The 15,405-nt window shown below is 45.9% G+C and overlaps 1 protein-coding gene across 1 annotated transcript in view; it reads right to left on the bottom strand.

Moving 5' to 3' along the window:
- Window positions 1–15,405, bottom strand: part of LOC102827324 (optic atrophy 3 protein homolog) — a 51,740-nt gene extending 36,335 nt beyond the window's left edge. The window contains exon 1 of the mRNA XM_006871472.1: window positions 15,264–15,405. Within this exon, the coding sequence (XP_006871534.1) occupies window positions 15,264–15,405 (142 nt within the window). The remainder of the gene's footprint in view (window positions 1–15,263) is intronic.

The raw sequence follows: 15,405 nt of genomic DNA, 5'->3' as shown, positions 1-15,405 counted from the left end.
TAAGATGAAGATGGTGGTCAAAATAATCATTGGTGGTGGTGGTGTACTGTTGAGTCAGTTCCGACTCAGAGCAACCCCAGTATAGGATTTCTGAGGCTGTAAACCTTTACGGGAGCGGAAAACCTCATCTTTCTCCCATGGAGCAGCTGGTAGATTCAAAGTGCTGACTTTGCATTTAGTAGCCCAACTCACAACCCACTCTGCTACCAAAGCACCTTAAAATAATGATGTTGTTGTTGTTAAGTGCGGATGAGTTGCTTCTGACTTGTAGCAAACTTGTATAAGGTTTCTGAAGCTTTTAAAATCTTTGTGGGAGCAGAAAGCCTCATCTTCCTCCTGCAGAGCGGCTGATAGGCTTGAACCACTGACCTTGTGGTTTACAGTCCAGTGCTTGTACAGCATTTAAGTCAGGTACTGCCTTAAGTGCTTTAGGGATATTGGTTTTGTTCCTGTTAGTGTGTCAAGTCGGTTCTGACTCATAGTAACCCTGTATGGGGTTTCTGAGGGGCACCTAGTAGATTTGAACCAATGACTTTGCAGTTCAAACTGACTTTCTGGTTCAGTGCGTCATCCTGCAGAGCCACACCAGGACCCCATTTATTGGCATTAACTCATTTAATTCATGTAAATTGACATTAACAATTTACAGAAAACAACCTCTCCTGGTCACCCAGTCACACTGCGGTTACTGAACTTACCCTAGGCAAAAGGTATTGAAAACCAGCAAGTCAATCCCAACTCATAACCACTTTATATAGGCTTTCCTAGGCTGTAAATCTTTACAGGGACAAACAGCCTCATCTTTCTCCTGCTGAGCAGCTGATAGATTTGAACCAACATCGAACCCACAGAGCCACCAGGGCTTCTTAAAGAGATTCCAAATTCTTCCAAAGACCTCTGCGGGCAGTGCAGAACAAGGCGGGAAACAGCGTAGAGAAGCAAAGTGGCTGCCTGGGTGTGCTCAACTGAGTTCTTTTCTGTAGCCTTTTCCCTTGCTTTGAAAAACAGTGTGATTTTTCCCCTTAGCCCTCCAAAGTTCTCTCTGTCCGAATTTTCTATCCAAGGTTTGTTACTTTTGTCCAGATTGACTGACATCTCCTAGGCAAAGCTATAAATAAGGATGACTTTTGGTTGGCTTTGGGCTGATCCTGGTCATTATGCCCTCGCCCCATCGAAATTAGGCTCTGATGCTATTATTAATTCCTCCGTTTCACACCAGGCCACACAGTGACTAGAGTGTTGTTGTTGTTGTTATGTGCCGTGGCAGGGAGTCGGTTCCGACTCATAGTGATCCTGTACAGGGTTTCCGAGGCTGTAACTCTTTACAGGAGCAGAAAGCCTCATCTTTCTCTAGCGGAACAGCTGGCAGTTTCAAACTGCTGACCTTGCGGTTCACAGCCCGATTCGTAACCACTACGCAACCAGAGCTCCTTGGGACTAACTAGCGTGTGTAGTTAAGTCTTTATCCTAAAGCAGGGCAGTTAACCATAGGGCAGAACATCTCAGATACCGTACCTTGAAGAGAAGATTTTCCCTGTGCTGATGATAGGGTGTACTATCAATGCTCTGGGGACCCACCATCATGCTACATTTTCGCAAGAATCCTGAGGGGGAGGCCTTCTAGTTTTACTCTAATGTGCTGAAGAAAGAAATAAAAGCTCAGAGAGGTCACGCTGCTTGTCCACTGTCACACAGCTAATAAATGGTGATGTCAACATTCAAACCCAAATGTGTTTCTTCAGTGGTGACCTGAGCCTTTGGTGACTGCCCTGGATCAGGGCCTGTGCAGGCCTGCCCCTGAATAAGGAGTACATGCCCCGGCAATTCTGGGCTATGTCCGCACTTGCCCAAAAGCTTGTGGAAATCTCATGGAAATCTGATTTTGAGAGCTGTAGCCTGCCGAAGAGCAAACAAGGAGTAGAGAGGCCCTGAGGCCACAAGGGGAGGGGGAGGGAACCCAGTTGAGCTCCTTGGATGACTCCAGCCCCAGAACCCTCTGGCTGTAACTCCATCAGGTCAGACCAGCAGAGCTACCTGGCTGAGCCCAGTCAAATCATAAAACCACGAGACATAAACAGTGTTAAGTCACTAAGATATTTGGGTCACATTTTAAGTCATACCTGCAAGGACACAAAAGGAACTTCTGGGGGGAAAAAGTGATGCTAGCCCGTTCGATAGGTGTGTTTTCAATGGCCACAAACAAAACAAATGCTGGTGAGGCTGCTAATGTACAACCAAATACTGCATGGGACTTGGTCCCTTGGTTTGGATGGTTAGGGTCATGGTTTCATGGGACATCCTAATAACATGGTTAGAGCTTCTGTTTTATCTCTAGGTTCACTGTGTAGTCCCTGGGATCTTTAAAACTTGCAGGCAGCCATCCAACCAGCAACAATTGGCTTTAGTCACCTGGAACAATAGAGGAAGGAGAGTCAGGAATTAGAGGAAGCTATGGACTCCTGGTGTGGCGCTGTGGGTTAATGCGCCAGACTGCAAAGCCGTTTGAATTGCAAGGTTGGCAGTTCAAGCTCACCAGCTGCTCCTTGGAAACCCTATACAGGGTCGCTATGGGTCGGAATCAACTCAATGGCACTTGACAACAACAACATGGAATGTGTGGCTAACAGCCTCCGGGAACGACCGTCTCCTTTATCATGAGACCCGAAGATCTGGATGATGCTTACCTACCAACACTGCACATTGTAATAAAAGAATCCTGGTCACATCTGGGAAAATGCCGAACAGAATTCCAAATTCTTATGAACTCTAGACCTTCTGGAACCACGGAGGCTGGGCGAACCTCACAGATGACTACCCTGAGATCATCTTTAAACCTTAAACTAAAAACAGCCCGTGAGTCTTCTTAAAACTGAACAATAGTTCACCTAACTAGTAAAGAATGTCTGCCTTGAGCAGTATGTTCTTTTAAGAGCTATCTATATAGGATCAAAGTGACAACAGCAACTAGAAAAACAAATAGGGACTTCAGGGGGCGCACTGAGCTGATGTGAACGGAAGGGGAACAACCCAGAAAAGGACGGTGAACATGGTTGCTCAATGCAAAAATGCAATCCATGTGACTCAACTGTACATGTAGAAACTTGAATTGGTGTATGTTTTGCTCTGTGTATTCTGAACAACAACAAAATAAAATCTAAAGGAAACCAAAAACATCCGAACAATTTCAATGAACAAGTATGGTATATGTTAGTTTCTTAGGATGCCTGTAACAAATTACCACCAACTTCCACTTCGTGACTTACAACACCACCAATTTATTAATCTACATTGTTCAGAAATCCAAAATGGGTCTCATGAGCTCAGAGGTGCCTCAGAAGAAAGGCCTGCCAAACTACTTCTGAAAAATCAGCCAGTGAAAACCCTACTCTGACATCAGAACCAAACGAATGGCAACAGCGTTACTCTCTGCATTCCTACTGGAGGCTCTAGGGCTGAGTCCATTCTCTGACTTTTCCTAGTTTCCAGATGTCACGTGCCTCGGTGTGTGAACCCATCCTCCATCTTCAAAGCCATGAGTGTAGCATCTTCAAATCTCTCGATGGCGCTCCTGCCTCCTCTTTCACTTATAAAGACCTCGTGACAACCCTGTGAAGGAGCCCGGTTGGCACAGTGGATGAGGCATTGGAGTGCTAACCACAGGGCTGGTGGTTTAAACCCACGAGACACTCCGTGGGAGAAAGGTGAAGCTGTGTGCTCCCATAACGACTTACAGTTTCAGAAACCCAAGGGAGCAGTTCTACTGTCCTACAGGGTCATAAATATGTTGTTACTGCTATTGTATGCCACTGAGTCAGTGCCAACCCATAGCGACCCCATATAGTGGCTGGTGGGTTTGAACCGTCAACCTTGTGGTTAGCCGTCCAGTGCTTAGCGCCACACCAGAGCTCATAGGGTCACCTGGAGTCAGGTGCAAGGTCGGCTGTTGAAACCCACCAACCGCTCCTCATAAACGACACAGGGTCACTGAGTCAGAACCGACTCAATGGGACTTAACACCATGAAGCCACCATGAGTAACAACTGACTTGGCAGCAACAGGCTGGCTTTGGTAAGGACACTGGGCGCCCCCCATGGGATAATGAGGAGGATCTCTCCATTTCAAAATCCTTAGTCTATCACACCTGCCAAACCCCCTTTACTGCTTAAGGCCACATATGCACAGGTTCTGGGGATCACACGTGGGCTCTTTGAGAGGCTGTTATTCTACCTACCACATGCAGTGTGGCGCTCGCTGTTGGATCAGCACTGAATCACTAAGTACCAGGTCAGCAGTTCAAACCCACTAAGCTGCTTCTTGGAAAGCCTATACAGGATCACTGTGAGTTAGAACTGCTCGACAGCACTTACAGCCATCTCATAGCCCGCCCCTTGGAAGCATCCAATGCGCCCTTGCAAGACTGGCCCCTGAGAAAAATGTGGAACAAAACTGAAAATTATTCAAAAGAGCAGGCTTACTGCTTAGTCCGAGACTGGTGGAAACCTCGAGACCATGGCCCTGGTCACCCTTCAGGTCTGAAACTGAACTTACCTCTGTGACAGCTCAACTTTCAACCAAACAATTGTCAGGTCTGTCAGGGAGACCCCAACACTAGGGAGGTTTGCATTCCTTAGAATAACTAACCATTTGAAATCAAAAGGGTAGCATTACCTGGAGAGGTAGGAAGGGGTGGGAAAGGAGGAGGAGTGGAGTGGGAAGCGCAGGGAGAAGGTGGGTGGGATACCTGATATTACCTTGTGGGGATGGCAATCAATGAAATCAAACGTTTGAATTGTTGAATGGAAAATTGATTCCTCTGTGTTCATTCACCCAATTCACACACACACAAAAGGAGCAGACCCAACCGGTGTGGCATCAGCAAGTCATTTTATTGTCTCTCCCCTCTGAATTCTTTGTTGAAAAAACCTTAGCCTCTCCCAGATAAGCATACACTAAGAGGTGACCTTTTTGCATTTCTTGCTCTTTTCCTCTGGGGGGCGAACCTACCCCACTAGTCTCCACTTTGAGAAGACCTGGGGAAAGGGGGTGGAGGGAGGATCCAAGTCCCAAAGTGGAAGGGGAGGGAGGGATACTAGATGTCTGGTCAGCCTGGCCCAGGAGAATGCATGGCTACCACGTGGCCCTGGGAAAAGGCAACCACAGTCTGGCCTTAGGAAAGGGCACTTAGCGATGGGAAGACAGTAACACCATAGTAAAAACAACCGGCATGTTTATAATAAAAGGAGTCCTGGTGTGGTAGGCTAATGTGCTGGACTGAATAGTAGGCCTGAACTGCAAGGTTGGTGGTTCAAGCTCACCAATCATTCCTTGGAAACCCCATATAGGGTCGCTGTGTGTTAGAACTGACTCAATGGCACTTAACAACACCACCACCACTTATAAGAAGTCAGTGCACTCAGTGTCTAAGCATATCTCACATTCAACTTGACCCAAACTGAGCTCTTGACCTGCTCTTTCCAACTGGTCCTTTCCCAACTCTACCCTCACTTCCCACCTCCTACCCCCAGGTAATCCATGGAAAATCCTGCCAGTCCTACCTTCCAAAGAAACCCACCATGGTCACTATTTATTACTAAGGGGAAAGGGTTCCTTCACAATGGGGACCTGGTGGTCACCGCCTTCACCAGGGGATCCAAGTGACCATCACAAATGACGGAACAAACAGACATCAGGGGCCCTCTGAGCAGGACATACCATCCCCTGGACTATGGTCTGTGTTCCTGCCAAAGCCACTCCCATGAATCTAATCAGGGGAAGCCATCAAATACTCCAGCTTTCTGAACACTCGGCTTGGCCTCTTGCAAAGGTTAATCTCCTGGAAAAACAAGGCAGGGTGGAGAAACTGTCCTTCGGCAGGGGTCAGCTAACATTTTCCGTAAAAACGCCAGGCAGTAAATCCACATTTTAGACTTTGTGAAACGTGTAGCAGATGTGGCAATAAAACTTTATTTACAAGAATAGATGGTGGGCTGGGTGGCCCAGCCCTGTTGTCCATTCAAGGGTACTAACGGAAAACCTGGAGTGTCCTGGTGTGGTGCTGTGGGATAAAGCACTAGACCACAAGGGCAGCGGCTCAAACACCAACTGCTCCTTGGAATCCAACTCAACAGCACTTAACAACAACAACAACAAAGAAGCTCTGGTGTGTAGTGATGAACACATGAGGCTGCTAACCAAAAGGCCAGGCGTTTGAACACACTAGCTGCCCCACAGGAGAAAGATGCGGCAGTCTGCTTCCCTAAAGATTTCAGCCTTGGAAACCACCTGGGACAGTTCTACTCGTACAGGGTCACAATGGGTGGGAATCAACTCAATTGTGGCAAAGAACTGTTCTGTTTCTTTGTTAAGTGCCTTCCATGGATTCTGACTCATCGTGATCCTGTGTGAGTCAGCCAGTGTGTTTGAACTACGGACCAGCCCAGTGCTGATTGTACAGCGCCACATCAGGAGTCCAGCAAAGGGTTAAAGGGCATGAAAGAGCCCTGGTGGCTCAGTGGGTAAGCACTCAGATGCTAACTGAAAGATCAGTAGTTCAAATCTACCAGCTAGCCCCTTGGGACAAATACATGGCCATCAGGTTCCGTAAAGATGACAAACTTTAGGGGCAGTTCTGCTCTGCCTAGAGGGTCCCGATGAGCTGGACTGGACTTGATGGGAAATGACTTGGTTTTGGTTGAAAGAAGCAGGATAATCAAATGCAGTACGTGATCGTTGCACACATACGGGACTTAAACAGACAAAGGAGGAAGAGAAGAAAAAGGGGAAAAAACCTACAAGGGACATTCTAGAGACAACTAGTTGTTGTTGTTATGTGCTGTGGAGTCGGTTCCGACTCATAGCGACCCTGTACAGGGTTTCCGAGACTGTAATCTTTACGGGAGCAGAAAGCCTCATCTTTCTCCCGCGGAACAGCTGGTAGTTTCGAACTGCTGACCTTGCGGCTTGCAGCCCAATTCGTAACCACTACGCTACCAGAGATCCTAGAGACAACTAGAGAGATTAGAAACTGAGCTACACATAAGCTACACATTAAATACCATTACTGTGATCAAAGTTAAGTGTCTCAGGCAAGGTGTCTGTATTGTGTTCTATAGGAAGATGTCTTTATTTCAGCCTGTATTCTTAGGAAATACAGGCTGATCACACGAGAGCCATCAAGGCAAGCAGATGGGTTCCCTCAGAGCAAACTCCCTTCCAAGACTAAGACTCAAGGGGAATACATGAGCAGACATATGGTCTGGCTGGTGACCACGCTGGTCACCGAAAAGGGGAAGAGGGGCAAAAAATAGCAATGAAGTTGGGATCTAAGCCCGACCACATTCAATAGACTCCTGTGAACCCAGGCGGAGACCTGGATGGCCAGCAGTTATGGCAAGACCCGGGGACTCCTGGGCCCAGAGGCAGTGACATGGCCACAGAGGACTAGAGTGGAGAGTGAAGCGTCCAGCTGATATGAAGTGAGGGGAGATGCACAAGAACACCCATACTTGCATATAGTACCCATTTGACCTGGCTTCGATGGCTAGATGATCAGAACTTGACTAGAAGAAGAAAGAAGAGGGAAGGGAAAAAAAAAAAGAGAGGAACCCGCTACAATTTGATGAACTTTACCTCTACGTATGGATGTAATAGCTCAAAAAAGGGAACAAATCTTTACAGCAAGGATCACTCCCAATCCCTCGGTACACAGGGTTGAAAGGGATGGGCAACTTAGACACTGGTTACCCAAAATGCAAAATGAGGGGGGGGGCCCACATAAAGGCAAGAAGTGACTGGCTTACAAGCTTTCATGAGGGAGCCTAGTTCCAGATGGGGCGGGGGAAGGTAGACTCACCACTGAATGATTTCCAATCCGGTGGGACTGGGCTGGCGAAAGGAAATGGGGATAAGACTCTTGTGGTACAATAGTGAATAATTCCCATCAGAACTGACTGTGAGGGTCGGAAATGTAGAGGTAGATGTTTTTTGACAAAAGGAGGGGAGTGATTGATTTTGCAGCCCAGGAGCAGAGATCCCTGGGACCATTGAGTGAGGAGAGCAGAGAGCAGGACCCTACTCAGAGAGGCAGTGATGCCATGGATGGAGACAGAGCTGGAGCGGCTGGGGACACTGGACTCAGGTAGGAGAGGGGCTGTGGGGGTGTACCCTTTGGTTATTTGATGACAAATGGAGGGGACTGTGATCACTGCAGTGAAATGAAATACGATAGGATGAATGTAAAACTGATGTTCTCCCATGTAAAGCCATATAATTCACAATAAAAAACTTAAAAAAAAAAAAAAAGAAATACAGGCTTAAATATGCAGGAGTGAAGCATCACATCTACAACTCATTTCCAAATAGTTCACTTAAAAATAAAAAGAACATGTACACACACACACACACACACACACAGAGAGAGAGAGATATGAGAGAGAAGGAAAAGAAGTGAATTTGTCAAAGCATAGCCACCCCTGAAGTAGGTATTCAAGGGTATATGAGTAATACCTTTATGATTCCTTCAGTTTTTCTGAGGTTTTGAAATTTTTAAAAAGAAGAAGATATTGGGGACAATATATTCTAGAATCTTACCGTTCCTCCCCACTCTCATTCCCATCTAAGCGACTCTCACCTCCCACTCACACTACCACAGGGACCACCTGACTGGGCTCCCTGCGTGCGTCACCCTCTCCCCAGAATTGCCAAAAGGATCCTGTTAGAATACGATTCAGGGACACCTGGATTGCCACATGCAAAAGCATGAAGGTGGACTGTTACCTCACACCATATATGAACATTAACTAAAGTGAATCAATGAACTAAAACCACAAAACTCTTACAAAAAACAGAAGTTTAGAGATTCCAGATCTTGTTTCTGACAATGGAGTCTCAGATCTAACAACAAAAGAAAAAATAGATAAGTTGGACTTCAGCAAAATTAAAATTTTGTGACGACAACTGACCAAAAAATAAAGCAACAACTTATATCATGGTAAAAATATTTCTGGTGACCACATATCTACTACTAAAGCATTAATATCCGGAATATACAAAGAACTCCTGTAACTCAACAACAAAAAGACAAGTAGCCCAATTTATAAATGGGCAAAATACCTTCCAAAGGAGATATGTTGTTGTGAAGTGCTGTCGAATCGATTCCCACCCATAGCGACCCTGTATAGGGTTTCCAAGGAGCACCTGGTGAGCTTGAACCACCCACCTTACAGTTCAAATGCAGTCTGCCGCATTAGCCCACAGCACCACACCAGGGTTCCAAAGAAGATGTACAAATGACCAATAAGCATAGGAAACGATGCTCAAAGCTATTAGCCGTGATGGAACTATGCGGCAAAACCACAAGGAAATACTACTTCATACCCACTAGAATGTCTATTACCAAAAAAAAAAAGGAAAAGTGGAAAAATTAGAATTCTGTTGCAGGTGGGATTATAAAATGGTACAGTTATCGGGCAAAGCAGCTTGGCAGTCCCTTAGAAGTTAAACATAGAATTATCACATGACCACCATTTCCACTCCTAGTTAAATACCTAAGAAAACTGGAAACAAGTGTTCAAATGGCTGAACACATAGGTTTACTGAAGCACCATTTACAATAATCAAAAGGTGGAAGGTACTCAAGTGTCCATCAACAGATGAATGGATACACAAAACTGCCACAAAGATAAACGAAACCCTGATACAAGTTACAACATGGATGGGCCTTGAAAACATTATGCTGAGTGAAATACACCAGACACAAAAGGATGCATATTGGATCATTTCACTTACATGAACTATATAGAATAGGCAAATGCATAGGGACAAATGTTTAGTAGTAGTTCTCAGAATTCCCAGTGTGGAGCTGTAGGATCAGCACTGCACTGTGAACCACAAGGCTGGAAGTTCAAACCCACCAGTCGTTCTTTGGAAACCCTATACAGGGTTGTTAGGAGTCCAAACCAACTCATGGCACATAGCAGCAGTAACAACCAGACGCTATGGAGAGACAACTGGGGGGAGATGGGAGTTTTTAGGGGGTTGTTAATGGGTTGAATTGTATCCCCCACAAAACCTGTGTTGTAAATTTTAACTTCCATACCTGCGGTCATAATCCCATTGGGAAATGGGTTTTCTTTTTACATTAATTAGACAGAGTTGTTATTAAGTGCCCCTGGAGTTGGTTTCAACTCATAGGGACCCCTTGCATCACTAACCTCGTGGTTCAAACTGACCTTGCGGTCCTGTGCTTTACCCCACAGCGCCAAATCACGACTCCCGTATTAGAGTAGGGTGGGTCTTAAGTACTTGGGAGGAAGATGAGGCAGGTTCGGTGGAAGCCAGGTGTGGCAGTCTGCATCTGTACAGCCTTGGGAACTCTCTGGGGGCAGATCTGCTCTGTTCTACAGGGTGGGTGATTGGGTGTCTTAAGTCAATCTCTTCTGAGACATAAATAAGATTAAAGCAAGGGATCAAGCAGCAACGGAGGGAGATGGGTGCCAAGCCACAGAAAGCTCTCCCAGGAGAAAAAGCGCAAAAGCTCAAAAGAGACAAGAACCTTCTCCTTGCACTGACAGAAAAGAGACAGTCTTCCCCAAGAACCGGTACCCTAAATTCAGACTTCTAGCCTCCTAAACTGTGAAAAGATTAACTTCTGTTTGTTAAAGTCCCCCACTTGTGGTATTTCAATGATGGCTGCCTTCGATGACTAACAAGGGATACTGAGTTTCTGGTTGTTGTAAAAGTGCTGTCGAGATGGTTCCGACCCACAGTGACCCGGTATAGGGTTTTCAAGGCTGTATATCTTTGTGGGAGCATAAAGTCGCATCTTTCTCCCATGGAGTGGCGGGTGGGACAGAACTTCTGACTTTGTGTTTCACAGTTCTGTGCTTATCCTTGTTGTTGTTGTTGTTGTTGTTAAGTGCCGTCAAGCAGGTTCCAACTCATAGAAACCCTGTACAGAGTTTCCAAGGAGCGGTTGGTGAGTTTGAACCTCTGACCTTGCGGTCCACTGCTTAGCATAGAGCACCAGGCCAGGACTCCTGCATATCCTTAGAAGAATTGAAAACAGATATACTGGTGATAGTTGTAACAAACAGGGTGAATGTTATAATGTCACTGAATTGTCCAGTGAAAATGGTCAACTTTTTGTTATCTATGCTTTCCCACAATAAAATTATTTAAGTATATATACTCACATTGTCAAATCGTTTCCTTTCAGAAAAACTACTCCAGGGGGCCTCATACACAAACACCTGCCCCTTTGATCTTGATATGCATGAGACATTTCGACCCACACAGTTTGAACCTGTGTTCAAACGTTCTAAGTTGATATTCAACAGACTCTGCTTTTTTTGATGAGCTTAAAATCTTAATTGCTGTCTACCTTGCCTTTTGCAGGACTTGAGAGAATGAGAAAGGTAATGACCAGCTGCAACTTCAAAGTAGAGAGGAAAAAATGCTTTGTTCTATTTTCTGTTTTCAATATAAACCCCTTGGCTGTCTTTGTTGGGGTGGGGGCCACTTTCCCTACTTACAGGAAAGGTGGTGTCCTTCCATGGATCTATGCACCAAATAAAACTTGCAATTCTAACATGGCTTGGGTTTTCTCTTTTGATGCATGAGAAAAGGGCACTGTAGAACCAGCACTGGACTGCTAACCACAAGGTTGGTGGTTCAAATCCACCAGTCGCTCCTCGGAAACCCAATACATGGTTACTGTGAGTTAGAACAGACTCATGACAAAACACACACACACAAAGGGGCTTCAAAAAGTTCAAGGAAAAAATTCCATTCTCTCTCCAACCTGCAATGGAAGGAATCCTGGTGTGGCGCTGTGGGTTAATGCGCTGGACTGCAAAATCAGTTTGAACTGCAAGGTCGGTGGTTCAAGCTCACCAGTTGCTCCTTGGAAACCCTATAGACGGTCTCTATGGGTCAGAACTGACTCGATGGTACTTAACAACAACAACAACCCACAATGGGATTCCACTCTGACAACTGCAGTAAATGCAACATCTTTTCTATTTTTTTTTTCATTATTGTTGCCTTTTATTATGTCTCTATAAATGCGATCTTCCAACATCTTTGAGAGAGTATCTGATAATGTTGTTGTTGTTGTGAAGTGCTGTCAAGTCACCTCCTACTCACAGCAACCCTGTATAGGGTTTCCAAGGAGCAATAGATGGGTTGAACCGCCAACCTTGTATTTATGGCCCAGTGCTGATTTTATAACACCAGTAGCAACAGATTGCATGCTGCAACACTGTAATTATTGCATTTGTTAGAACTCTAATACATAGTAAGTCCAGGACTACCTATATAGATGGAGTCTTGGTGTGATTTTATAAGATCAGTAGGGGGCTGCAAGGTCAGTTTGAACCCCAAAGTCAGTGGTTCAAACTCACTAGCTGATCCTTGGAAACCCTAGACAGGGTCACGAAGAGTCAGAACTCAACAACAAACCTGTTTACATACAAATTCAGGTATGTATAAATAAACACCTGAATTTATAAAGAACCAAGGCACTGGCTGTGGCCACAGGTCTCGCAAGTTCTGCCCCCTCGCCAACCACCTCTGGTTTTCTCTTGTCAGTCTCCACTCGGTCTCTCCATTCCCAATTCACCAGCCTCCTCCACATTCTTCCTGTGTGCCAGGCATGCTCCTGGATGGGGACCTGGGGCCTGGAATGTTCTTCCCCAGATGCCCACACTACTGACTCCCTTACCACCGTCAGGACTATTCAGTGAGGCCTCCCCACAACCCTACTGAAACATCCAACTTTCCTACTAGGTTCTTCTCAATGGCAATTATTGCTCTCTAGGACGCTTCATATGTCAATTACTCATTGTTGTTTATTGACTGGCTTTGTCACAAGGATGTTAGGTCCCTGGAGAGGAAGGGGCAGGGACGGACAGCATTTTTGCCTTTTTCCTCTGCTATATCCATAACATCTGCACTACGGCCACAATTAGGTGCCAAGCACTGACTTCACATTTTATACCCACTGATTCGACCGTGGATGGCCAGAAGAACAAACATATCTGTGTTGGAGGAAGTACACCTAGAACGCTCCCTAGAAGCCAGGATGCTACCAGATGGGAACAGTCATTGAAGAATGACGTCATGCTCAGTAAAGTAGAGGGTCAGCAAAAAAGAGGAAGACATTCAAACATAACAACTGTGTGGCTGGCAAAGGACCGGGCAGTGTTTGTTCTGTTGTACATAGGGGTCGCTATGAGTTGGAGTCAACTTGAAAACACTTAACAACAACAACAATCCTCACAGCAATACATTAGGTATCATTTACAGCACAAATGGAGCCCTGGTGTGGTGCTGTAGGATAAGCACTGGACTGCTGACCACAAGGTTGGTGGTTCAAACTCACCAGTCATTCCTCAGAAACCCTATACCAGGTCATTATAAGTCAGAATTGACTCGATGGCACACAATCACCAACCAAAGCACAGATACATATATAGTATATACATAAAATGAAGATAATAGTCCTGGTGTGGCGCTGGGGGTTAATGCACTGGGCTGTAAGGTCAGTTTGAACCACAAGGTTGGCGGTTCAAGCTCACCATTTGTTCCTTGGAAACGCTATAGAGGGTCGCTATACAGGGTCAGAACCAACTCAACGGCACTCAACAACAACAACAACAAGCCTTACAGTTTCACCAGCACAAGGTCGGACAGAGAGCAGGTGACTGGAAAATAGTCACGGAATGAAATCGAAATAGGGATCAATTTATGGTGGTCCCTGACCCAGCAGATTACATCGGATCCCCATGTTCTATGTTCCCACAGGCCAACACAAGTAAGACAGAAACATAAAACCATTGCCAATTCTAATTTATAGAGACCCTATAAAACAGTGTAGAATTGTCCTATAGGGTTTCTGAGACAGCAAATCTTTACACAAGCAAACTGCCACATCTTTCTCTTGCAAAGCAGCTGGTGAGTTGGAACTGCCAAACTTTGGTTTAGCAGTTAAACCACTTAACCACGCTTGACCCTGAGATCCTTGTTCACAGGCTTATGTTGTTGTTGTTAGGTACTACCCAGGTGGCTCAGACTCATAGTAACCCCATGCCCAACAAAATGGAACAAACAGTGCCCAGCCTGAACCATCTTCACAATTGTTATGTTTGCATCCACTGCTGCTGCCACTGTGCCAATCTGTCTTCTTGAGGACCTTCCTTTTTTTGCTGACCCTCCTCCACTTTACCAAGCATGATGAATCTTCTCCAGGGACATCATGCCCAAAGTAAGAGAGATGAACGTAGTACCTACATACTTAAGTAGCTCGTATTTTTCACTGTTTACCTTCCCCACTACGCTGAGCTCAGAATGTCGCCCCCATAGAACCTCTTCCTGACCCCGTGCCCGGGTTCAGACACAACCTCTGAGGTCCTTCGTTTGGATACTCTGGGTTGACAATGTCGAGTCACTGCACAACCCATTGAATGAATGAACGCACAAATGTTTGTGTGGTATACGAAAGGATTAATTCGTTTATGCCCACTCCGAATTAAAATTCGTTTGATGCCCAATTGCCAAATCATGCTCTAGTCTCCAGGGCCACAACCCTAACCCAAATCTCTTCCCTGGAGTACAACTAGGGCAAACCAGTGTCCTAAACTGTTGATATATACCAAAAACTCCCTGGGCATGAAAGGAAGTTTTGGAAATGAGGTCGCCCACAGAGAACCTGGCAAAAAGATCCCGCCTCGGCTCCGCCCCCAGCTAGTGGCATTGCCGGCACCACCAAAAACCAAATCCTTTACTGAGGAGTCGGCGCCGACTCACAGCGACCCTATCCCAAGGTTATCATCTTTACGGTTGTACACTGCCACATCTTTCTCTCGCAGCTCTACCTCACAGAGCGACTAGTCGGATGGAACAGTTAATCTTTCAACTATAAACACTGAGCGATTATAAACACTTTGCCACCCAGGCGCCTTCATTCCAGGTAAATTCTCCCCAAATCATTCCCTTCCTCAACAGTATTGGCTCCCTTCGAAGTCAGTCAGCACGCGCTCTCTTCACCTATTGGTTAGCATTTTTTATACTCCGCGTGCGTTCCTACCCACTACCGTCCTCTCCATTGGCTACTTACAAACCCCGCCCAGGAAAACTTCCTATTGGCTGCAAGGCTTTGCCGGTTCGGGCTGTAATTGGTCATGTGTAGATGTCCATCCCCCATAGCAACCACCTGGGAAGGGTTGGAAAATGGGAAGGTTGGAGGGACGTGGGGTCAGACTCACGCTGGGCCGGTGGGAGGCAGACGTAGTTCTTGAAGAACTCGCTCCGGCGGGCGCCCTCCTTAATGCGGTTGGCGAGCGGTTTGCTGACCTGCCGGATGCCCAAGTAGATCAGCTTCGCCATAGGAAATGCGCCCACCACCAT

The sequence above is a fragment of the Chrysochloris asiatica genome, unplaced genomic scaffold (genome assembly GCF_000296735.1).
Source record: "Chrysochloris asiatica unplaced genomic scaffold, ChrAsi1.0 scaffold00168, whole genome shotgun sequence".
Lineage (NCBI taxonomy): Eukaryota > Metazoa > Chordata > Mammalia > Afrosoricida > Chrysochloridae > Chrysochloris > Chrysochloris asiatica.
Note: the sequence above shows the minus strand (reverse complement) of the source record. Positions and strands in the feature narration are given on the sequence as shown.